The sequence below is a fragment of the Leuresthes tenuis genome, unplaced genomic scaffold (genome assembly GCF_036924035.1).
Source record: "Leuresthes tenuis unplaced genomic scaffold, fLeuTen1.0.hap1 SCAF_6, whole genome shotgun sequence".
NCBI classification, from domain to species: domain Eukaryota; kingdom Metazoa; phylum Chordata; class Actinopteri; order Atheriniformes; family Atherinopsidae; genus Leuresthes; species Leuresthes tenuis.
The window spans coordinates 19,629,085-19,653,145 of record NW_027325360.1 but is presented as its reverse complement, the minus strand read 5'-3'; the positions used below and the strand labels follow the sequence as shown (position 1 = coordinate 19,653,145).

Genomic DNA, 24,061 nt, shown 5'->3' with positions numbered 1-24,061 from the left:
TAAGATTTTTTCTCAAAGTTCTTTTTATAATTTTTTTCTAAATAATTAGTGAAAGTAATTTTCACCAAATACATTTCAAAACATTTTACTGTTGTTTTTATGTCTTTAAGAGGATATAACTTCAGATGAATTTTTAATATGCATTACCATTTTTAGCATGAAACACAAAGAATTCACAGCCACACACTTTGTGTAATACACTCTTTGCTTTGCAGATATCAACGACATCAACAGTAATACGGCACGTATAATATTCTACATGACAGTGAACGACAAGTCTTGAAAAAGCATGCGATATAATTATATACCACTGCTGGGAAGACACTGTTGTGCCCATCCATAGTCCTGAGTTGTAGGCGTGTTCAACTGCCTTCGTCTCTAAACTTGCCGCTGATCCATAACCTCAACCAGGAGTGGGAAAAAAACAACAAAAAAAAAAAACGAAAATCAATACAAATTTGGATCTAACATCTGACGAGTCTCCAAAAACCCAAATTACAGGCTTTCACTGCCAGATCTTGTTGCCACATACAGATTCTCCATATTAACACGGAATAGTCAGTGATATCCATGGATTAGTCTGCAGTGAGTTAAAAAGCCGTATCCACTCTCAGACTACCACAAGAGAAAATAAGGACGCCTCTAATTCTGCCAGCATAATTGCCTGATTATAATGAGCTTCCCTCTCTCTCTCTCTCTCGCCCTGCAGCTCTATCTTTATTTCTCAGCGTGTCGGCTGCTGTACACACACACACACACACACACATACACACTGCACCCTAATTCTGATATAAATCAGTCTTCATATGAACAGGGGGGAAAACATTTGCATTAATATTTTGTGCTGCTCATTGGTGCCGTGCAGTGTTTCGCTCATGAGTTCAGTGGGCAATGGAGCTTTTGAGGAGACAAAAACATTGTACAATATAACGACTACAGGACTAAAATGTGCAGTAGTGACATCCTGCCAAATGCTCTGACAATTAATTGATTAGCTCTCCTTAGCGGTAGACACACTGCCCGTAAGGCAAATTCATGTGAAGCCAAGATTATGCCGCTGTACCTTATGTTGCATTGCCAGCTGCTCATATTTCTTTATGTGAATCATAAAAGGGGGGGAAATGAAAATTGCACATTAGAATTCATCCTAAAATTAGAAATTCTGCTGACATATGTAGAGTGAATTACTTAAACAAAAAGCTGCGGAAATAAAACGTGCCAGATGGACAAATTGAAATGGATATTAATATATTTATTATTATATTTCAACAAAGACTTGCAACTTAGCATTATTGGACAATGGAATATCAATATCCTGGTCACAAAATCCAAAATGTTGTCTTCTTGTTACTTCAAATTTTGAGTTTTTCTATCTGAGTGCCAGGTCCAACGTCTGGCGGTTTACACAGAGATTTTAATACTGAGTCAGCGCGTCGTTTATATTAAAATGAGCACAGAAAGGCATCATTATGTAAAAGCCTACTGTGGCAAATTAAATTTCAGAATTTTTCAAACATTTTCCATGTTAAAAAAAAAGCTTTGGTGTCTGTGTGTTAACTCAAACATTATGCTAAATCAGTTCAGCTGTCCATTCAGCCTGCACAAGATTTACATTTTTACCTCAAGTAATCACAATACTGCCAGATAAAGGCTTAAAGGTAAACACTTAACGAATATCACAAATGGACAAAAGCAGATGCAAACTTAAACACGATCATCTAGGCCAGTAACTCACTTTAGTTTTTAAAAGAGAAAAGACTCATTACACATCTACTTATGTCACAAAAAGTGTCTCAGCAAAGTAAAACACTGCAGAAGAAACTATTCGCACAGGGAAAATTGTATACTTCACACAACATAATCTTACTAACTTTTTGAGTCGTTATTATTCTGTCTGCAATGTATTTTTTGTTGGCTATAGCATGCGTCGCCTTGTTCCACCAGGATTTGGTCTTCCATCCCTCTAAAGCTGTCTAAACCCGGACGCAGGCTAAATGAGCATGTTCACTCATGAATACCTCTGCTTAATTACAACTCCTAATGGAAAACCTTCGAGGGAGAAAGCAGAAAACTGTCATGTCTCAAAACAGCCTTTTTCTCCCTTAATAGGACAATAAAATGTATGTGTTCAACTGTGTATGAATGCCATTAACTTTGATATCTGCCTTTTACCCAAACAGTAAAAACAAAGCTATTCTGTAGATGCTTTAGTTTCATTTACAGAAATTGTATTGACATATTAAATTGGGACTATGACAGGCTTTGTTACTATGTTGGATGCAAAGGCACAGTAATATCTGAGAATTGGATCTGATATCAACAGTGGTTTGGACTGACATTTACATACCGTATATAGGAGTTGTTTAAATATTAGCTGCAGCATACATGGAAATAAATTAATGTTGTGAAAAAAAAATGATTTAACTTATGTTGCATATAACTGACACTTCAGTTAAAATGTTGTTTCCTCTCAGGTCAGAATGAACCAAATTACACATCAACTGCACTGGGCTTGTGGATGTAAAATTAAATCCAATGTTTAACCAGTACGACAAAAATGTCGGTTGATTGATTTGACTTTTGGGAGGAAAAAACCTTCTTGTAGGATTTTTATAATAAAGAGTCTAGATGTTAAGTCGTCATTTGTTTTAAATTTTCCCTAAATTGTTTAACTTAATTTTACAAAGTAAATGTCTATAGCATATATATGTGGTTAACCAAATGTGTGCTGTGAATACCACATTGCTCCACTTAAGCAAAAAACTGCCAGTTTCTGTAAGAGAACTCCACACTACACATACATTATTCAGTAGCATTTGCATTTGCATTGTAATTTGCATGCTTGCAGATTAGAGAGAATGAAGAAGGAGGCGCTGCACCAAAGAGAATAACATTCTAAACCATTTTCAGTCCTACTGGTGAGGAGGTGACATAGATTTTTGTTCTATTTCCTCCTCTGCTTCGAGGTATGCTGCTGAGATCAGTGACACACATTTCAAAAGTGTTATTTGATTAATAAAAGAAGGAAGCAATGTACAATGCTCACCAGCACTCATCCACAAAAAGCCTGGCCATTAAAAATGAATTGTGACATTCAGCAATGAGTCTACTTGATTGACTTTGCTGAGATTTTTACTGTAATATTCCCATCATCTTTAAATTTTTAAGGCTTGCGTACTGAAGCTCAAAAGAACTAGTGGGCACAGAGGAGATGTTGTATGGATTAAACACGAGGAATGTGTGTGAGACTCTCACAGTACACTGAAGATCCTGGCTATTATGTTTCATCTAAATATAACAAGCCTGACTAAAAAAGAACAAACAACACTGAATAATAAAAGAATAAAGAAACGCAGGCTAAAGAGAGCAGTGTTCAAACGGCAGCAGTCATAGTGCTGAGTGTGAGATGGAACACAACGAGGAGACTGTACAGTGTCAGACTCCCTTCAATTATAAATGAAAAGGAAATCAGTGTGAAATGTATGGAATAACCCAGATTCTGAAATAAAACAGCATATTTTTCTCTTTGGAGACACTTTTGTGAAATTACATCTTTCTGTCAAAATAATAAAGATTTAATGGATTCTGATGTCTTTTTTTTCCCCTTATGGGAAATACATTGCGTTAACTGAGATGTTTTAATTGCTGACATCAGAATAAGTAAACAGTAATTAAGATTAAATGTATTCGAATCTAAGGTCCTAAGACATTGCTGATTTTTTCTTAATGGGGAAATGTGAGAATGAGCACAGTGAGCCTGTTTGCAAGTGTGTATTTTTGTGTGTCTCTGTGTGTCGAGGCAAGCACGGTGTATCAAGAGGGTGGGGTAGATATCCCTGCAATAACAGAGGAGGGCTTAGGCAATATATGCGCATGTGCAAATACAACCAGACCCTTATGTGCCCACATATTGATGAACATGCCATTCCACATGTAAACTGCCAGGGCAAACACACATCCACAAATATATAGGTTAGGTCTGTGTGCACTCATCTTTGCATTTGACCATACTCCAGGCCATTTTCTAAACAGAACATGGCTTACGTTGCCAACATTAAAATCAATTAGTGTCATAACAGCCCGCACTAACTATAAATACATAAATGCAGTGTGTGAAGATCCAAAATGTATAGATTGTGTAAAAAAAAAAAAAAAAAATTAAAAAACACAAAAAGCAGTTTTTACTGAACTCATTAGAGACCTTTTAAGGGATCATCTCTACAAATTTGCAATAAGCTTTAAGAAACACAAAACAATCTCTTAAGTTGTGGAGAAAGCACATACAAACGGGGAGAAAAACACTCACAGTACATGAGAAATATTGCTTTTTAAAAGCTTAGTTCAAATCAAAGTAATTAAGAATGAAAAGTACTGTCTCTTGACAGAAATGTCATTTAAGTTTTTTTTCGGTCTACTATAAAACCAAAACAATAACTGACTGCTAGATAAACATAGGATTATAAATACACATTTTTCAGTTAGACAGGTACTTCCCCCACTTGGCTGTAGCCAATGGCACATTATCAGCTTGCTACACTGTTTATAACGTTGTAAAATCTGTGACGAAACTATTTTTAACAATTACCTGTCACACTAATTAAGGCCAAATACAGCATGTATTGCTCGGTTCTACAAATTCATACAACTACCGAATTCTGTATGTGCTGGTATTTTAGGGGAATCGGATACTACTTATACTGTCTGCTGCCAGGTAACAGCTATAGATCTCTCATGTGTAGTGATGGTTATTTACCCTTTTCCGGTTGAGGCGGTCCTACTGCTTCTTCTTGTTCGTCTTGTCTACTCCTACATGAAATTACAGAGAAATATGCAACTCTTGTATAAAATAAAATAAAAATTCATCACACATCTATACACACAGCGTAAAAAAATATAATTGTTCGAAGTTTGGGGAGTGTGGAATAACTACACCCTATCGTTCTCACTTTTACATACAGGCATATCAGAGGACACCCTCTCACCCAGAGTTTTCGAGTGACCTCTACTGCAGTTGAAAATACTTGGGAGCGGAGGTTGAATCCATTGATTTTCTGACGATGTTAAACATCTCTATAAGGCTGTGGTGACAGTTTTAGCAAGAAACCTCTTTATTTTGTGCACAACAATCGCAAGAAGGGCTTATGTGCTCCTCGCCGCTCCGAGTCGGGGTGCTCTGTGTTGTTGGGGTAGAGTCCGTTTTAGCTGCACTGCATCAACATGGTGAGTATGACAGCAATCACATGAACGGAATGGTTTAACTCATTTTTCATACTTCGTTGGTGTGTAATATCAATTGGAGAGATTAGTTTAATTTAGATATTCAATGTATGTTATATTGGCCCATTTATGTTTACAGCCTAATTGTTATTGTGAGTAGAGGATAATGTTAGCCTAGCTTGTAAGCCACGACAGGTGTTGGTAGCCGGTGTTTTTTTTTTCTTTCATTGATTCGTGCTACCTATCGATAGGTACCACTAAGCCGTTTTATGTTAACATTGGCGTTATATATAAGCTTGGAGTGCTGTCGATTTGTATTACAGTAGCATATTTAAGGCGGCTCATAATCAGAGAACGTTAGTGATGCTTGTTAGCTTGCATTAGCCTAAATTAAACATTGACTGCTTGGCACAGAAATTGTCGTTTTTAATGCAAGGGAAGTAATTTCACAGTGTTTCTACCTTTACCAAGATATAAACTTGAGAATATTTATTTTAACCAGCGTGAACCAAACTTGTTTGCCACTAAGGTGACAGCACGACACACTTGGAAAAAGTCAAGGTGTGCTCTCAAATGACCTGCTTAGTTTGAACTTAAGATGCCCTCAGGTGAGCTGTGAGGATTATTCAGTGCAAAGGCTCCTTTGGTTTAAAGTATTCCTTGGCATGCTACTAATTGTCTGAGGTTAGCCTGATCAGTTTGTATAATCGTTATTGTTGGAATTGTTTCCATCACTTACAAATTATGATTTAACATTACAGCTAACATCAAAGCTAACAGTAAGCTACATAGAAGGAAACCACAAGTCAGACTCTGTCAGAGGTGACAGGGGTGGTTTCCTGCTACGTAGCTTATTGTTGGCTTTGATGTTAGCTGTAATGTTATATCCTAATTTGTAAGTCGCTTTGGATAAAAGCGTCTGTGAAATGCATAAACATAACATAACATAACATTGACATTGATATCACACACTCAGATAGCTTAGAGTTTAGCTACAGCATACCACACCATTGATATGGGCCTGTATTTGGCTTTAGGCCACATGCAAAAGAAGGTTTTGGTAAATTGGAGGATCTGATTTGTTATATTTTTCCACTTTAAAAACAAAACAAAACAAAAAAAACTGAATAGATAAAAATTTTAAAATGTGTTCAAGCTGATAACATTGCTGATTCAAAGGTAATGTTGGCATTGAATGAACAGAAATAGACAATTCATTCTCCATCACATCAACATGATATTTCAGTGTTTTGTCAAATAGGATTTCATGATCACAACAACCTTAACTTCTAATAATTTCAGAAGCTTGCACTGGGAACTCTGATGATTATTTCATTATTAGATGAGGATTATGTCTAGTATTTTGTAGAAAGCTACTGCTGTAAATCTTGAAGGAAATGGATGGATGTGAAATGCAGCATGCTCTGCGTTCACATTGGACGTTTAATTTACATCGCTTGTTATGAACAAACGATCTACATTTAATCCCTGATAGTGTAAACTATGCTATCAAACCCACTCGTTTTCTCCAACAAAAGTTCCATCGCTTGCAAAATTTACAATCATTTCTATCCATCGATGCTAACAAAGATGAAAGACAACAGTCCAAGCGTTTCCTCCTCTTGCCTTAACGGCTGTAATTCTCTCTTTGTAAGAATTAGTCAGCTCTGCCTCATCTGCAGATGGTTTAAATTTCTGCTGTGAGCCTCTTCACTAGTACCTAGAAGATCAATTTCTATAAATGGATGTATGTTTGAGTTTGTAAAATCTGTTAGCAAGAGACAAGATTGTAGAACTGCATGATTTCTTCTGTATGTAGTTCAAGTAGTGTTGGCGATTGTTGTCACAAAGACGTGCCTGACAACATTGCGGCTGCTGCATGTGAGGATTTTTTTGTTTGCATCCTTGTTAGTTCACAGAGTTTCCCCTTATTTATGTCTCTGTTTTTTTCAAGTCATGCTTTAAGATGTTTTAGTCTTCTTGTTGATGTTTCAAATGTGCCTAAAAGTGAACTGACTTGACCAAATTCCAGTTCAGCATTATCAAGTAATAGTGATTAACAGCAAGATGGGAGGAAATTTTACAGGAATGGAGAATGGAAATTGTACAACATTAAGTAACTTTAGAAAATGGCATAAATCATTTGGCAATAAATGCCACATTGGTACACTTTTGTATTTATTAATTTTTTTCAAGCAGGCCACATAATAAAGGTAAGATATGAGCATGTCTAAGTTATTGCAGTACTATCATGGATGATATATTGCAATACTAGGGGCAGGAAAAGGAGGAAAAAAGCCTTAAGCTATATACAAAAAAGCATAGAAAGTCTAACCTCCTGGATGTCTTGAAGTGTAATACTACTGTTCACTAATTATCCATCCATTTTCAATACTTTCTTAATCCAACTCAACATCGCAAGGGGACTCAAACCTATCGCAGCTGTCATTGAGAGAGAGGCGGGATACACCCTGAGTTGGTCGCCAGTCCATCACAGGGACACGCACGAGACAAACAACCATGCGCACTTACACTCACTCTTAGGGTCAATTTAGCGTGACCAATTAATCTAACATGCACGTTTTTGGACGGTGGGAGGAGGCCAGAGTACCCAGAGAGAGCCCATGTATGCATGGGGAGAACATGCAAACTCCAGATCAACCCTGGACCTGTTCACAGTCAGTCATAACATTATGACCACCATTGTGGCCTGTACTGTGTGGATTTTCTGGCCTGTCATCCTGAGGGTTTCTTGGAGAGTCTGGTTCCAGAACATTTGGAACTTTGGGCCTTTTGGGTTGTTGGATGGAAGCTTTGTAGATTGGGATACCCCCCTCAGATGCCATCACCTGATTGGTATTCGGGGAGTTTGGAAGTTCAGTGAGCGCCTCAGATCCTTTGTTGTGTTTTTCGAGCCATTCCTGAACTGTTTTTGTGGGGCCTGCTGGAGAAGGATCCCACTGTAAGGGGGTGCTGGTGCCCTATGCACACGGGGTTTGACTGGTTTACAATAAGTTTAAAGTAGTAGGCAAGTGTTAAAATAAAGCCCATGTGAATTACAGAAAGATGAAAGTTTTCCCAGCAAAACATTGTTCTGTAACAAGATGATTAGTGTTACTAGCTTTAGCTGTCAGTGGTTTAGTGCTGGTCGGTCTAATTATTGGGCCCATTTGATGTACAGAATGGCCAATATGTAACTTCAGCTGCAATATATATATTAAAAAGCTGTAATTATACACTTCCAATACCAGTTGAGCAGTATCCAGCTAATGGAGGATTAGATAAACCCAAGGCTAGTCAAGATGAATTAAACTTGGAAACTGCTGGTCAATACAGGTTTCACTGTTACAAATTTAGTTTAATCAGTAAAATAGTAGTGAGGCATTTGAACACTTATGGATGGTCGTTATCACTGTAGCTCCCTCTTCCCACCCCCTGCAGATTTCATTTGGTTGTTTTGTGGAGGGGGTCAAGCGGACTGGGCAAGATAAGGGAATCCATGCTGGCTCAATATCCCCCAGGCCTGAGATCCATGCCGGTTCCCCACAGGGAATGGTCAGCGTCTGCCAAAGTAAGGCTGTGTGCTTTTGACCTATATAGCATGACCATCACTCTGATGGAGAAATGTCTTGAGTCAGAGAGGTTGTGTTTGGTCACGCGTCACATTTGAGTGAGTATAATTGCCAAATAAATGGCACCCACTTTCCCCTGTGTGACTTCAGAAGAGGTATTGACTTGAGCTTTTGGAGCTTACCTCATGCTGGGTGACGCTGGGGATCCCTAAGACCAATCCAAAATCTAGGTCTAGTGTACAGGTCTGTGTGGCATTTTTCATTAAGATAAATGTGGTCTTGTTATTCAGCCTTACTTTGGCAGAAAGCCGTGGGTTTGTATTTTCAAATAGCTGTTCTTTTTAAATATTCAATATGCTGTTTGTCATTGCAGTAATTAAGTTTAGTGCAAGTTTCTGACAGCTGGCTGTCTAAAGAACAGAAACGTACTGTAAAGTTGCCAAAGGCACTACTGGGACAGTGATTCTTCCCACCAAGCTCTGCACATCGGGCCAAGTGAAGTTACCGGTCCATTGAGGAGATCTGATTTAAGACCAGAACATTTTGTCTATATTATACGCATCAGGTAGGGAAAGTGGTAAAGGCAAGAGGATTCATGCAGTGTAGTTCCAGTGGGACCTGCGCAGAGCTGGCCAATGCAGACATAAGACTGTTGTTGGAGAAGAGGAATATATTTAATCACAGATCAATTTGCCCGTTGGCCCTTTTTGCTGAAGTGTGCGCAAGAACAGATGTCAACGGCTCCTACCTGAAGCCAGCTCGCAGATATGAGCCTACAGTGAGTGGATAAAAGCACTGCTTGATGGGAATGATTCCGGCCTCTTAAGCCTAAGTGAATATTGATCTAAGGGTGCTGGGTTAAGTCTTTGGATAACTACCACAGGAGCTCTGGCCTGTGGCCACACAGACATTTTAAGAAATGTCGCAGTCAGTGTTTTTGGGAACATTTTTATTGGACTACTGCATTTATTCAGAAGACAGCAATTCTGCACTTTAAAATGTTAAATTGTTTTGCGGTTGTGGTGAGCTGTGATTGGAGGTCTCTACTCAGTCTTCCTGTTGGCTATTTTTCTTTCTCTAGTTTGTTTAGATTCAGTTTACTGTTCCTCGCATATGGATGTTAGATAGTTTGTCATTTTCATTGAAATGGATTTTTCTTTTTTTCCATACTTACCAGATTCAGGTTTGGCTGGTTTGGTCTTTTAGGTATGTTGGAATAATACAGAAGCAACTAACTCCCTGAGCTTGTTAGTCAGGTTGAACGACTTCAGAAAATGTGCTCAACCATGATTGTGCCACTGGTTGCTATTAGGGCATCTGTGATTATATTATAGTGGGTGTTTTAACACAGTACAAATGAACTTTAATACCCCGTTCAAAACCATTCAAAGAATATTATGGCACCAGTATTTCTCTTCCTATCTCTATTTCCTTGGTGTGCTGATATTTGTTCTGAATATTGTGGAATAGAAGATAAGATCATGGAAATGCTGAGATCAAAAGGTTGCAACGGAGAACAATCGGAAAGGTCACGATTTTTCCCTTTTCGTAGCTTTAATTCTTGATGCTTCTCGTCATTTTCACACACACACACACACACACACACACACACACACACACACACACACACACACACACACACACACACACACACACACACACACACACACACACACACACACACACACACACACACACACACACACACACACACACAGGAGTCCGGAGTTGTTCCAGACGTGTTCTGGACTGATGGCGTGTGAGAAGGCAAATGTTGCTCCGGATTTATTGTGGAATTTTTCCACCGAGTTCCCAAAGAAAGTCTCCAGAACATCAGCGGGTTTGACGGCGTGCAAATATTCCAGAGCATTTGCTGAGCGAGTGAGCATCTGTGTGTGCTGGGAACAGTTGTTCCTTCATTTCTTTTCTTTCAGATGACCCGTATGCTGTTGTTGATTTTTTTTTTTTTTTTTTTTTTTTTTTTTTTTTTTTTTATTTTATTTTTTACAAATACATGTAGAATTTCCATCAACACAACAAGGAGCCTCATCTGCTATCCTTAACTTGTAAACAAAACAAGCGATTTCTGCATTACATCCTGCCTCCGGCGCGCTCCAGACAGCTGCTCCCACGCACACACACACACACACACACACACACACACACACACACACACATATACACACATTTCCAGCCGGGAGCTGTGCCCTCTGCTGTGGAAACAGCCACTCTTAGAAAAAAGGTCCCGGTCCGAGCTCCAAATCGTCCTGCACTTTCTCCTGAAAAATCTCCAGTGGTCATTACGAAAGGCAGTTTTGAATATTTTTGTTTTCTTCCCAATAATGTTGATTTATTGCTTAATATATTTATCGCATGTTTACTTTTGGTATATATCAAAAAATCAGGTCGCCAAACTCTTGCCATTCTGCGGTTGAAGGGTTGATAATGACGGTTTCAAATTCTCAAGTGAATTCAAAGAAGACCTGATCAGTATAACGGTGGTCAGCAGGTCCTGAATCCGTCAATCACCTTGGATCTTTCAGCCGGTTTGAGCTCCTGGGTTCAACTGAGTGCACTCTGGGTCGTGGAGCCGAATTTTTGTACGACTCTTTAACAGAATAAATACATCATGGCAAAGTATGTTACTTCATCTGTGCGACAAATGGCAAACTGACTTGTTATATAGTCAGAAACACTGACTTTGTATTGATTAGCCAATGCATAACCATGGTTTGATGTGTATGTCGTTACACTATGTAGCTAAACCCAATTAAGCATCGCTGTTGGCCGCAGTCAGAGTTTCTGTTTGTGTCTGCAGGAGCCGCTGAAAGAACTTTATTAAACATTTGCAGTTAAGACATGATTCGTACGGCATGTGTAATTACAGCTTAAAAGCGATTATTAATTCTGTCCTTTTCCCACAGGGTGTGATCGGTGTGCAGCTGGTGGTTACCATGGTAATGGCCAGTGTAATTCAGAAAATTGTACCTCATTACTCCTTTGCAAGATGGCTACTCTGCAGTGGCAGGTAATGTAGATTCTTTACATGCCGCATAAGGTAGTTGCTCTAAATGATCTCCTCAGGTCTCTGACCCCCCCCCTGAGGTGTTTTATTTCAAAGAGTCGACAACGGAAAGGATCAAACTTTGATAACAGAATTAAAAAGGGCTCAGATAAGAGAGGAGTTAAACCAGTATATTAGAGTATATTGCGAAACCCTTAAGGCATGAAAATATTGGATTGACCCAGGAGAACGAAGCCTGAATATAATTCTCCTGCCTCGTGTCATCTGTTTAAGGTCATACATGTTTTTCTGTAAATATCCTCTTGGTACATGTTAAATAAATAATAATTCTTACTTTTGAAAACTTAAAAAAAGGGGGGTGGCGGTGGACAGAATAATCATGTATAATATCTCTTAGCGTTTAGCATCGTGTATGAATTCAAAGTCTGTCTTTGTCATCGTATAGTTGCAGCAAATCTAGCTTCAGTCTGTCAGATTCCACCGCTTGAAAATATCTACTTTACTTTTCTTCCCTTTCCTCTTTTATGTCTGAGTCTGACTCCACATCTTTCTTTTTGCATGCTCTCAGTCTGCGGTGGTATCAGCACCCCACGGAAGATGAGTTGAGGAGCTTAGTGGGGAAACAAAAAGGACAGAAGCGGAAAGACAGGTAGGTTGGAAGGCCAGAGGGGCTGTCTTTTGGTTGGTGGGAAACGCAGAGGAACAGAGTGGGTATGAGGACGGTCATCTTAGTGGAGAAAAGACGCGGTGCAGAGGTTTGAGGTGGATGGAACCCTAAGGCGTGTCAACAGATAGAATTATTATGTGGCTCATTTCAGGCCCATTTTCGAGTATGAGACCGAGGTCTGTCTTTGTTGTTTTGAAAAGCTGGTCCTCCTTTTCGGGACCGTTACTATTTAGACTTTCTTTTCAGCGATGACATTTAAAAGAACTGCAGTCATTCGTGGATGAGAGTTACCAAACAGCATTGTGCTGTGAGGTCAGGATGCTTTTTCATCATAACTGTTTGGGAACTGAGACTACAAGCCCTTTTTTTGTGGTTGTAGGTGAAAGTTGAACTGTAAGTTGAACTTGGACATTTAATACCACTTCCTTTGTGCTTCCCCTTTTAAATCTGAATTTAAATTAAAGTAACATCTGAAAGTTAATCCTTACTGTTCCACATGGTGTCTCCTAACTTGAGGCAGTTTTGTGCTGAAGTCCTTTCTCTAACCCTGTATGAGGCAGGTCAAGTTTCTCTCGCGCCACATGCTCAGTAATCCTTTGAAGAAAAAGATGGACCACTGTCCTTTTGCTGGCTCATGCCATGCAACTCCACTCCCTTTGTTAACCGACTGACTCCCTCGGTCAGAGTTGGAGCTAAGCCTCTTTTTTTTTTTTTTTTTTTTTTTCCTGTCAGGTGTCTCAGAGATGAAATCTGTCCAGCACATGTTTGGTTCAAGAGTCTTGCAGTGGCATTGTCCTTCTGAATCCAGCACACACGCAGGGCTGAACAAAGTCCAGAACTGAGGAGGCCCACCAGACAGTCCTTCAACCCTTAAGAATAGCTCTCCATTCACCTGCTGTTAGTGTTGCCCCCTTTGTTCTGAAATAGTTAGAGTGAGCCAAATTATCTTTGTTACCAATACCACAAGACTATTTTATTTTCCTACCAAAGCTGCACTGAACAACAGGCGGTGGCCCCTGAATTTCCACTTCTACTGTCTTAGCAGCAGAAAAACTGCTCTCAAGCTGAGACCACCACCTTCCCTTTCAAGTCCACCAGAATTAGCTACTATTACCAAAAATGACTTCCACTCGCCTCAATGAGAGTTTTATTGCTCGTCTTTTTTACACAGGTTTGAAAATGTTCAAGGTGCTTTTTTTTGTTGTTTTTGTTTCTCTGACCTTTGGCTTTGTTTTGCTTCTCTGTATCCTTCTAGGAAGTACAATGGTCATATAGACAATAAGCCCCTAACGGTTCCAAAGGATATAGACTTACAGCTGGAGACGAAATACATCACAGAAGTCGACACGTTAGGTATAAAACTAAAGCCACGTCTTATAAAGAGATGGTTTTCTAAGACATGTTCCTCCACACAGTCTTATATGTTTCTACATGCATACAGTGTGCTGTATAATTGAGTATTCTGATTTAATCATATTCCTTCTGCCTCCAGCTTTGCACTACTTCCCTGAGTTCCAGTGGCTGGTAGATTTCACAGTAGCAGCAACGGCAGTCTATCTGATAACGGAGCTTTACTACAGTGTTGCTCAGCCCTCAGGAGAGATGAACATCAGTGTGGTCTGGTGCCTACTAGTACTCGCCTTTGTCATGTATCCTGACATCAGTCACTCTTTACATCTTGGATGCCCTTTTTATTTCTCACTCAGTCTCACTCCTCGCTGCTCTGTTGTAAACTAGTCTTTCAATTGGTGCCGTGGTCATGTTGTGTGTGTGTGTGTGTGTGTGTGTGCGAGCTGGCAACATCTGAAGTTTCTACCATACAGACGTGTTTTTGTTGATGCCCCTGTGTATTTAGACATTTCAATTGTTTTTATCCTCTAAGGTCTATATTCCATTAGTTAACCAGTTTTTATCTATAACAGAGATCAGATCATTCCAACTTGTTTGCATGTGGCTGCAGTGGTGAGAAACTGTAAGAGGACACATACCAAACAGCCCTTACCGTAGCCTTCTTTTCTTTTTTTTTTTTTTTCTCCTCCTGGTATCTTGCAGTGCTGAATGATATGCATTATCCTCGCCTCTGACCAAAGGGATCAATCTTGCCAGTTGTCCTGCTTGGACGTAGCTCACCGCCATCAGATGGTGTCATTTCCTGCCTGTGTTGCAGACTGGAAGCCCAATTTTCACAGCCCTTCTCACTGATATGCTTGAGGAAAAGGACAGGCTGGGGAACTGATGAAATGGGACTATGAAGATGAGGGATCTGTTGGACCAATATATGTGTTGATGGGATGGTTGATTTCAGTTAGACTATTTCAGCTTTGATGGTATGTTGAAGACTATTGCCTTGGAGGCCAGCTCTAACGCAGTTAAGCTTTTACGTCTAACACTCCAACACTGGGGTTCCTCAAGGATTTGCTTTTAATTATTTTTTTTTAACTTGCTTTTTCCACCTGTTTAGTCAAATTTATCAGTTTGACTAGATGTCCTTCCCTTTGGCCAATACAGAGGTCATCTCAGTGGTGTGCTCATTGTAGGTCACTACACGACAGCTTCAGTATCACCATTTTTCTGTCAGCCACATGCAGACTCTGACTTATCATGTAAGCGTTTACACAGCTGTGAAAAAAAAAAAAACCTCCACTGACTTTAATATTATTTTTAAATTGGACTGATATGGAGGGAATGGCAGGCTAGCCTCTGAATTGAAAGATCACCGGTGTGCAGAGCGGGTGACTTTCTTTTATGATCGGTGGCATGCATTGGTGTCGAGGACCAAGTGTTCCATACCCACACATGCATTAAAAGGGCTGAGAGTTCACGCAAACATGTTTGCTTCTTTAAAGTTGAAAAGACATTTTGTGTGGTTGCGTTTTTTTCCCCTCTGGTTTATCTTGGATTTGCAAGATGCATTGTAATGTTTCTGCTGAAATGCAATGTGTTCTTCCTTAACTCTGTCCCTTCAGTAAGACCCTTTTTTCTATAACGGCTCACTACTTTAAGCTGGAGGAAGGAGGCGAGCGCTCACTCTGCATTACTTTTGCTTTCTTTTTCTTTGTCAAAGCCATGGCCATTCTCATCATCACTGAAAACTACCTGGAGTTTGGTCTGGAGACAGGTCAGTGCCCCGCACACCCTCTGACAAATGACCCCGATGTAACCTCCGCATTTATTGCTTTTTCTTGAAGCGAGTGAGTCACTGTTGACTGTTTCTTCATTTATAGGCTTTGCAAACTTTTCTGACAGTGCTCAACAGTTTCTGGAGCATCAGGGCTTAGAGTCGCAGTAAGTGTAACATTTTGTTCATTTATGTACACCTGACATGGCAGCAATAGCTGCGGCAAGGAGCAGGCGTTGTCAAGACCGTGGGGCAGGTGTAGGAGAAATTCTCTACACTTATTAGAAATTAGAACTTATGTCTATACCCGAGCCACATTTCTGATAGGAGCTTGTACACCTTGGCATCTTTAGCTGTTTGTTAATCAACATTGGCCAGAGGTAATTTTGGAATAAAAGGACAGATGAACACTATATATTGTTCCAAAATTACCATTAGGAGCGCTGAAAAAGTCAAGCTGAGGTTTCAGACCAAGGCATCTAGTTCTATTCCAGAATAGCACTCCTTCCCAGAAAATGAGGAAAGGAGGCTATTTGTTTTATTTCAACGCATTCGGCTTGATTTTTATGTCCATGGTCCTGAATTGGGAAAAAAAAAAAACGAGCAGATGTTTTAATTTAATCTAGTTTAACTTTTCTGTATCAGTTGTTTTTTTTTAAACAGTGAATGAATGATAAATCTGCTGGTCCTCTATTCCCGGCCTTTACATGTTTAAGAACGCCACTGCTGACATCCCACGGTACATCTTTAACGTTGTGCATGTTGTCACAGGAATGATTGAAGGATGTAGGCTAATAGGCCAGTCTCAGACCCTTGCACTTTCATTTAAATGTGGCCTCACCCGAACGTTCCCGGCTTAATAGATATTTTTCTGTGTCTTTTCTCTTTCACAGGGGTCCCATATCTAAACTCACCTTCAAGCTGATCCTGGCCCTGCTCTGCTCTTTGATTGGAGCTTTTTTAACTTTTCCTGGTCTACGGCTGGCCCAGATGCACCTAGATGCCCTCAACCTTACCACAACCAAATTGACGCAGTGAGTTTGCTGCATTGACTGAAACATTTGATTTATTCCTTCCCCTTAGTCAGATAGATGAAATGGGTAGAAATCCTTGTTAAAATTTATGAACTTTAAGGATCGTTTGTGGGCTAGTGGACATGCAGAAGTCGCCTTGTTTTCTTTTTGCTTGCTTGGCAATGCATTATAACCGCTTTTGTGCCCTTTTTCAAGACTCTGCTTTCAGTGTATGGCTTCACTCAAACACTTACTAGTTTTCTCTGGCACTTTAAGTTCCACCATTAAGTTCACAGCAAAAGTGCACGCCATGAAATGCCTCTGAAATGACGATGATTTAAAGTGTTACCTTCTTCAAAAGACTGTATTATTTTCAAGTTTAAGTATGGGTTATTTGATCTTGTGTGTGATGCAATGCAAGCGTGGTAGTTGTCATCTAAAATTGGCATCCTGAGAAGCATCTCCGTACAACAAAAGCAAGTAGGCCCATAACCGCTGCAACAACAGCATTTATTAATGTGATTTCCAGTTAAGGCTTTCTTTGTATTAGGAAAAAGAGAGAGAATGGCTTCATGAAAACAGGAGAGGGTACAGGAGAATCAGGAAGCATTGAGCATACTTTTCAGTAATGTATCGATTCATAGATGTGTTGAAATTGTTATATTTTAAAGTTGGGGGGTGGGGGTGAGGACGAGGACCTGGTCTAGTATCTCCTCATTTCTTGAATCCAGTATCTTGAAAATACTCTTCAAGTGTTTTTGTTTTTGTCAGATACTGAATAATGTGCAGGTCCTTCCAGTACTGGATGTGTCTGATACAAGAGAAGACCCTGTGAGTCAGATGACAGCTCGTTCGGTTGGGTCACATTTCTTTTTCAGAACTCACAGGGTGGCATAGGGTTGCAGAGCAGGGAGCACATCGTATTCACATAATCCACTTTGGCATAGCATTTGCTCCAAAATGGCCTCCTCTTTTGCCCCCCCCCCCTCCCACAAGCTTACATCTTCAGACCTTATTACATAGAGGGATTATGTCTGTAACATTCCAAATGTGTGCCTTGGTTACATTGAATATTATATTGTATGGGCCAATGTTGACTTCAAGATAAAGAAGGTAAGAAATGTACGATTTCAGCGAGACGGGACAGTTTTTCATTATATACCGAGTCATGATGTTTCACGATGACTCCCACAAATTTTTTGGAGCAGTGGTTGCTATTTTTATTCATTTATTTCGCTTTTTTAATTGTTTCTTAATCATTTTGTAGAACTCTGCTTCATATCAACTTCCTGTCCCCCCTCATTATGGTCCTGCTGTGGGTGAAGCCTATTACCAAGGACTACATAATGAACCCCACTTTGGGAAAGGAGAGTGTGCCTTTGTAAGTAAAAAAAGATAAAAATATCATGTGCATACCTGGCTTCGACTTTTGCTCTAACATTTCTTATGATGAGTATTTAGTGTGTGACGTAGGTTGATGGATTAGAGCTGAAAGTATGATTAAAATGATCTTGCTTTACATGCAGTGTTCTTTTCTCTGAATTATTTGGAGTTTTAATGTTATCGCCAGTCAGCTGTTTGAAGGAAGTTAAGTCTTTGAATTGGAAATAGACATAAATGAACATATGAAACAGCATCTAATGCATCGTGCATAATGGACTGGCGGTAAAACTATTGAGCATCCATTGTCATCATTTCTCTGACCGTTAGTGAGCAGCCAAATGTGTAAAAGACGATTGAATTTCATTACGGCATAGAATAAAAGTTTAAACATTTCAGTGTTTTGATAATGTTAATTTTCCATTTTTATTATTTGCAATAATAAAAATATTTCTCCTGTAAAAGGCTTTAATTCCACAAGCAACCTTCATCTGACGCCACTTTACGTAACGTTTGCGATGGAATTCGGGAAATTTCATCCAATTGTCGAAGACCCCCTCTGTAGAGTAAAATGTTCCCCGTGCTGTTTGCTGCAACACGAACCCAAAATCTCATCAGTTCCCCGTGTGCTTCACGGTCCAACAGGTGCTCTTTTCATTGAAATTGTACGCTGTTTTTCCTTTTTAATCCAAACATTGGCCAAAAGTTCTGTTTCAATTTCTCCAGTCACAAGCCCAGTCTACAGAACTCATCTGTCTTGTTAAGATTTTCATTTGCAAGCCTCTGATGCTGAACTTTGTTGTGAGGAGAAAGAAAAAGGTTTTCTCTGAGGACTCTTCCATAAACAGAGCAGAACATGTGACCGCTGCCTCTGAGACCTAATCCTGAGGGCTCCTCAGAGTCCTGAGGGCCTTTTTCAGCCACATCTAGCTTTATTTACCGTTTCTACAACACTTATCTCCAACAGCTGCCATTTCATAGTTGCGTAACAAACTGGGCACTTGCTACCCGTTAAAGCCTTGAAACCTCCGAACCCGTTTTCAAAGTATTATTAATTGGAGTCCGTGGATAATCGTGGAACAATATTTGACCTGTTGGAAAATTTGTATAATTTGACTGCTTCTAATAAAGATGAAGAGCCATGGCCCTATAGAGGCTGTCCACAGTCTTAGTGACTAAGGCCTTATTAGCAATTGAATTAACATTGGAAACCTTGGTAGGGCCCACATTCTTGCATGTTGCATGCATGCATGCATCTTGCATGTAAAACTATGCAAAACAAAATGATTTACTAATCATGCTTAAAAAGAATGTTTAACTTCAAGCCTTTTTTGGCAGTTTACCTTCTACTAACATGACCATTCCCAGTAACACTATTTCTGCTCCGTGGGCCCAATGGGATCTTAAACCTGATGTTGCACTGTAGATGAGTCCGTTTGTCCCTGACATCCAACATGCTGATTACCTGCCACTCAAACAAGTGGAGAAGTGAGAAAGTCGGAGTCGTTTTCCTTTTGGTGGTGCAAAATTGATGAAAAAAACTAAACAATGAAACCCCAGTTAAGAGAAGGATGTTTACAGTGGGGCTTTGAGATAAGAAATCTGTTCAGTTAGTAGATAAAGTGACAACAATACGCACATTGTCTTCTTGGGTTAAATTAAATCGTAAACAAGTTTAGGCTTACCAGAGAAAAGGCTCTTTATTTTATCTTTTATCTCATTATTCTTTCTATGATAGCATTTTTCATTATGTTTTTTTTTTTTTTCTGAATTTTGTCCCACGTCTAACTTCCTCTGCTGCTCACACCGACTGTAGTACCATCAAGGTCAAACCCGATTAAGTTTAATTTCATGTTACAGTACCCTCCTTTTCACCTTTTTATACTTCAATTTCACCCTCTCTTACTTTTCCCCTGAGTTGTTTATGGCTCTTTCCCTCTCATCGTGTTTCCTTCTCCGTCTCCTTTTTGTCTCTGCATTCCATCTTGAAGACACATAGATGTTGTCTTGCGCTTGCAGGGAAATCTGTCATCTTTTTCATGTCTCCTCTCCTCCTCCTTTCTTTCTATTAATGCCAGGATGACTGAGCAGACGTATGACACTCTGCGGTTATGGGTCATCATACTGATGTGTACGCTCCGGCTCGCCATGATGAGGCATCACCTGCAGGCCTACCTCAACTTGGCACAGAAGGGTGTGGATCAGATGAAGAAGGAAGCAGGGCGGATTAGTACTGTGGACCTGCAGAAGATGGTGTGTAGATTTTCTTCTTAGTCTGTCGTCGGTTCTCATCTTTGGGTTTTTCATCTTAAGCAAATTTATAAGTAGCTGCAAAATAAAATGCTGTTTTATGCAGTTCTTTGTGCTCTGCTGTTATGTGAATATTAATGATGGGTAAGAAGTAAGTGGCATGAATTCTTCTGGCAGAACTGCCAAAAGAATGGTGCTATTAGGTTATCTAAATATGAAAGCACCAGTCAAGCCTCGAATGAAGAAAAACAAACCAAGGATAAACGGACATGATGTAAAGCTCGGTAACTAGCTTGAAACTAATCTCACAGCCACGTGCTCTGAGAAGAGTTCTGCTAACAGCCCTGTGTGCATTCATCAGTGAACTCCGTGCAGCATAATTTTTTCACTGAACCCGTTTCCATTGCGCTCAGTCACATTTCTCTCCTATCGACGTCCCAAACTCACAAGATATTTTCTGCTTTGGATCGCTGTTACAAATGTAATTGATGAGCTTATTTTAGCAGAACCGGTTTTATTGCTCCAGTTGTTTTTGTATGAACTTAAAAATCTGGTGACCCCTCGTTACCGTTGGTCGAGACGCCAGTTTTGTGTTTTTTTTGGTAACATTTGGCCTGAAGTCTTTTGTGATGCTACTTTTTCTCTCCGATTTTTCCCAGGTTGCACGTGTTTTTTACTACTTGTGTGTAATCGCACTACAGTATGTGGCACCCCTGGTGATGCTGCTGCATACGACTTTGCTGCTAAAAACCTTAGGTGAGTCCATGCTCAGTGTTTTTTTTACCTGTAACAATCTCTCGCTGCCTTTCAGAATATCAAGCCATTTGCTTCCCTCACTTCCATTATAACAGGTGGTCACTCCTGGTGGGTCTATCCTGAAGAAGACCTGCCATGCACCCATGAAATGGACTCTGACTCTCTGATGGGGGCAGAACCAATAGCAACCCCAACACCAGCTTCAGTGGTAGAAACAGCAGCCCGGGCATCGGTGGCCCAACTTTCAATGGCTCTGGGGGGCCTGCAGACTGTTTTTAGCCCCTTACTTTTCCGAGGTCTCTTCTCCTTCTTCACTTGGTGGATAGCAGCCTGCCTCTTTTCCACCTCCCTCTTTGGTCTCTTTTACCATCAGTATCTCATGGCAGCATAGCGTCGGCAGTCCAGCTGTGGCATCCAAACCCCATAGTGCTACCGTCTGCTTCAGCCTGCTCAGAAAGGACTGAGCTGGGGCAACAGAGGCCAACCGCTGACTCTGTCCCTGTCCCCGACCGCCTCACAATGACTGATCATATCATCAGAGCTCCTGGTTTTACTCCCAGTGCTTCCTCCACAGATGACTGTGAACTCTTATTATTGTTTTTATTGTTATTGCCATGACTTTAGGTTTTAAAACGTATTAAGAGGCTGTGTGAAACGAGGACTTTAAATCAGTCGTCAGTGAATTGGTTCAGTAATGAAAAAAGAAATATGATCCAGATTTCTGTAGAAAATCTGACTGATAAAAATACTTGGCATCCTGATTACAATTGATTTTTTTATATGTTTAAATGTGGTCTGGCAATTCTGCCATTTTTATGAAAGCCAGTTGGGGGAGTTTTTTTCAGTTGTGTGTGTTGCGTAACAGACTACATTCAGTGGGTTTAATCCAATTACACTTCTAGATTTGCGGTATCTTTAACTTTAGAAAAAACCTTAAATGCAGCTTCTTTACAGCTTCAGAGGAGTCGGATTCAAACCGTTGTCCTCCCATTTAAAACCTGTGAGTGGATGCTTACTCACCACTTATACATCCCAGGTTGTATCGCAGTCTGTGATGGTACTTATTGTCCTCAGTGATGCTTTGTAAAGAGGCTGCATTCAGGTCACAGAATATCACTGAAGCTACCTTAGGTGACCTCATGTCCACAAGAAATAACCCCAACAGGTTTTCCCTTGTGTTCATTTTTTAAATGTTGGGGAACTTGAAAATTGCCATATTTGGTGGGTCCTATGTTTGTCTCTTGCTGAAGACTTTAAAATATGTGTTTTATAAACAACAGAACTAGTTTCTTTTTCATATGTCTCACAGAAGTGTCTAACAGTCTTAAAATTGTTTTCTGGACCAGTGAGTGAGTGTTTATGGGAGGAGGGAAAGGTTGTTGAAGTCTAACAAGGATTGAAGTGTGGACGAGGAGAGGAGATGTTTTCACCGATGTGAAGACCTCTCGTTTACTTGAGGTTCGTCTGTTTGAATTTGTCAACCTGTGCTTACCGTAGTTGAAAAATCTGTGTTTTGAAATGAAAGGCGATGCAACAAATTTGGAATGTGCAACTTTCGTTTTAACCTTGCTGGGTTTGAACTGAGCCGTTTTTGGTAGCTATTTGAGGATTCCATGCTGTTTTGAGCAGCAAATGCGACTCAAAGGGAGGACAGCACGTAGGGCTCAGTCAGGGTAGGTGCGTGTGTCTGTGCTGTAGGTCAGATGTAATCTGAAAGGGCATTGTGAACAAGAGGAGATGATGTCAACTGCTGTTGATGAAATACCACATTTCCGTTTATGTTCTGACGCGCTGTTTTTCTGTCTTTCTCAAACAGATCAAATTGTGCATTTGTACAAGTTTTTATTTTCGCAATGGTGCCAAGTAACTCCCCCAAGAGCCCCCCCATCCACCCCCCCAGTCTCAGTAGCTGTAGGCTTTTATGTCGGCTCATGTTTGAAACTGTAGTGCAATTACGCTACCTTTGGTTTTCTGTAAATCCACGTTGGTGCAGAGGGAAGCATTCGTTCTGGTTCACAGAAGGACATGAAGGATTTCCTGATTCTTTGTGTACTGTAACTCTTTTGTTGGGTAAATGCACGCACATACAGTCATTGTGCTGATGACACACTGGCCAACATGATTGTCCAGTTATATCAGGAATGTTGGGTAACTTATCACAAACCACACAGTTTGTGCTTCTCTGGCCTGGTTTTTCCATCATTGCGCTTATTGTATGATAAAGCTGGAATTTCTAAATTCCACTTCTGAATTTTGTACACGACACAAAGTCCAGCAGCAGCACCATATCAACATTTCTAAGCTCCTGGTGTGGAAAGTCTTAGCTTTAGTTTGTCTGTTTGAAATGATGGGGAATATGCACATAATGAATGTAAAAAAAAAAAAAATCCTGCCTGATTTTTCTAGATTGTTTTCATGAAAATGATTTGTACGTTGAATTGATTTAACTCCCTCTTACCCGCTATTCTCAAACTCTTGGGTTCTCTCATGTTTTTTTTTAATCTGCCTCTCAAAACAAAATCTAATTTGTCCTAATGACGATTTTTTTTCTTTTTTTTAATGCATTGATTTATCTTGGACTTTGTATTTATTTCTTGTGTCGAGTCCTGTAAACATTTCTAATTTTAACATCAAACCTTTTATTTTGTGTTGTCGGAGTGCACGGTGGCTAAAATCAGTTAGAAATAAATAAAAAAATGTGCTTGACAAATCTGTTACAGATTAACTTTTCTTTGTGACATGGTCTGGATAGTTAAGACAAAGCTGGAATACTTTCAGAGTTCGTAGGCCTAATTAGACTTTGATATCTTCAGTTTGTTACCACTGAAAGTGTTTATTACTTTTTGTCAGGTTCACAAAATGAATTACACACATTGTTGTTCTTTCATGTATTTATTTCTGCCTCAGATTTTGTCTTAAATAAATTATGTTCTTTGCTTTGTCCTACTTTTATTTTGGTCTTATTCTCCACTGGCAAACTGGTTTCACACACAGCTTCAGCGGGTTGATTTGCAGGAGTGCGGTGTGTATGTTAAAGAAAGTTCTGCCTTTGTCAGATACAAG

At 39.8% G+C, this 24,061-nt stretch overlaps 1 protein-coding gene across 3 annotated transcripts in view; it reads left to right on the top strand.

The window, feature by feature from the left end:
- Positions 1 to 4,998: 4,998 nt before the first annotated feature.
- tmem161b (transmembrane protein 161B) overlaps positions 4,999 to 24,061 on the top strand; it is a 48,592-nt gene continuing 29,529 nt past the window's right edge. The window contains exons 1-12 of one of the 3 annotated variants that reach the window (XM_072388098.1): positions 4,999 to 5,220; positions 11,714 to 11,817; positions 12,383 to 12,463; positions 13,737 to 13,834; positions 13,974 to 14,130; positions 15,448 to 15,599; positions 15,706 to 15,766; positions 16,493 to 16,633; positions 17,880 to 17,993; positions 20,071 to 20,245; positions 20,902 to 20,998; positions 21,094 to 23,934. In XM_072388098.1, coding sequence (XP_072244199.1) covers positions 5,218 to 5,220; positions 11,714 to 11,817; positions 12,383 to 12,463; positions 13,737 to 13,834; positions 13,974 to 14,130; positions 15,448 to 15,599; positions 15,706 to 15,766; positions 16,493 to 16,633; positions 17,880 to 17,993; positions 20,071 to 20,245; positions 20,902 to 20,998; positions 21,094 to 21,389 — 1,479 coding nt within the window. In that variant the 5' untranslated portion in view covers positions 4,999 to 5,217 and the 3' untranslated portion in view covers positions 21,390 to 23,934. Of the gene's footprint in view, positions 5,221 to 9,483; positions 9,568 to 11,713; positions 11,818 to 12,382; positions 12,464 to 13,736; positions 13,835 to 13,973; positions 14,131 to 15,447; positions 15,600 to 15,705; positions 15,767 to 16,492; positions 16,634 to 17,879; positions 17,994 to 20,070; positions 20,246 to 20,901; positions 20,999 to 21,093; positions 23,935 to 24,061 lie in introns of those variants that run through there. The other 2 variants (XR_011916412.1, XM_072388097.1) reach the window with 2 other exon arrangements.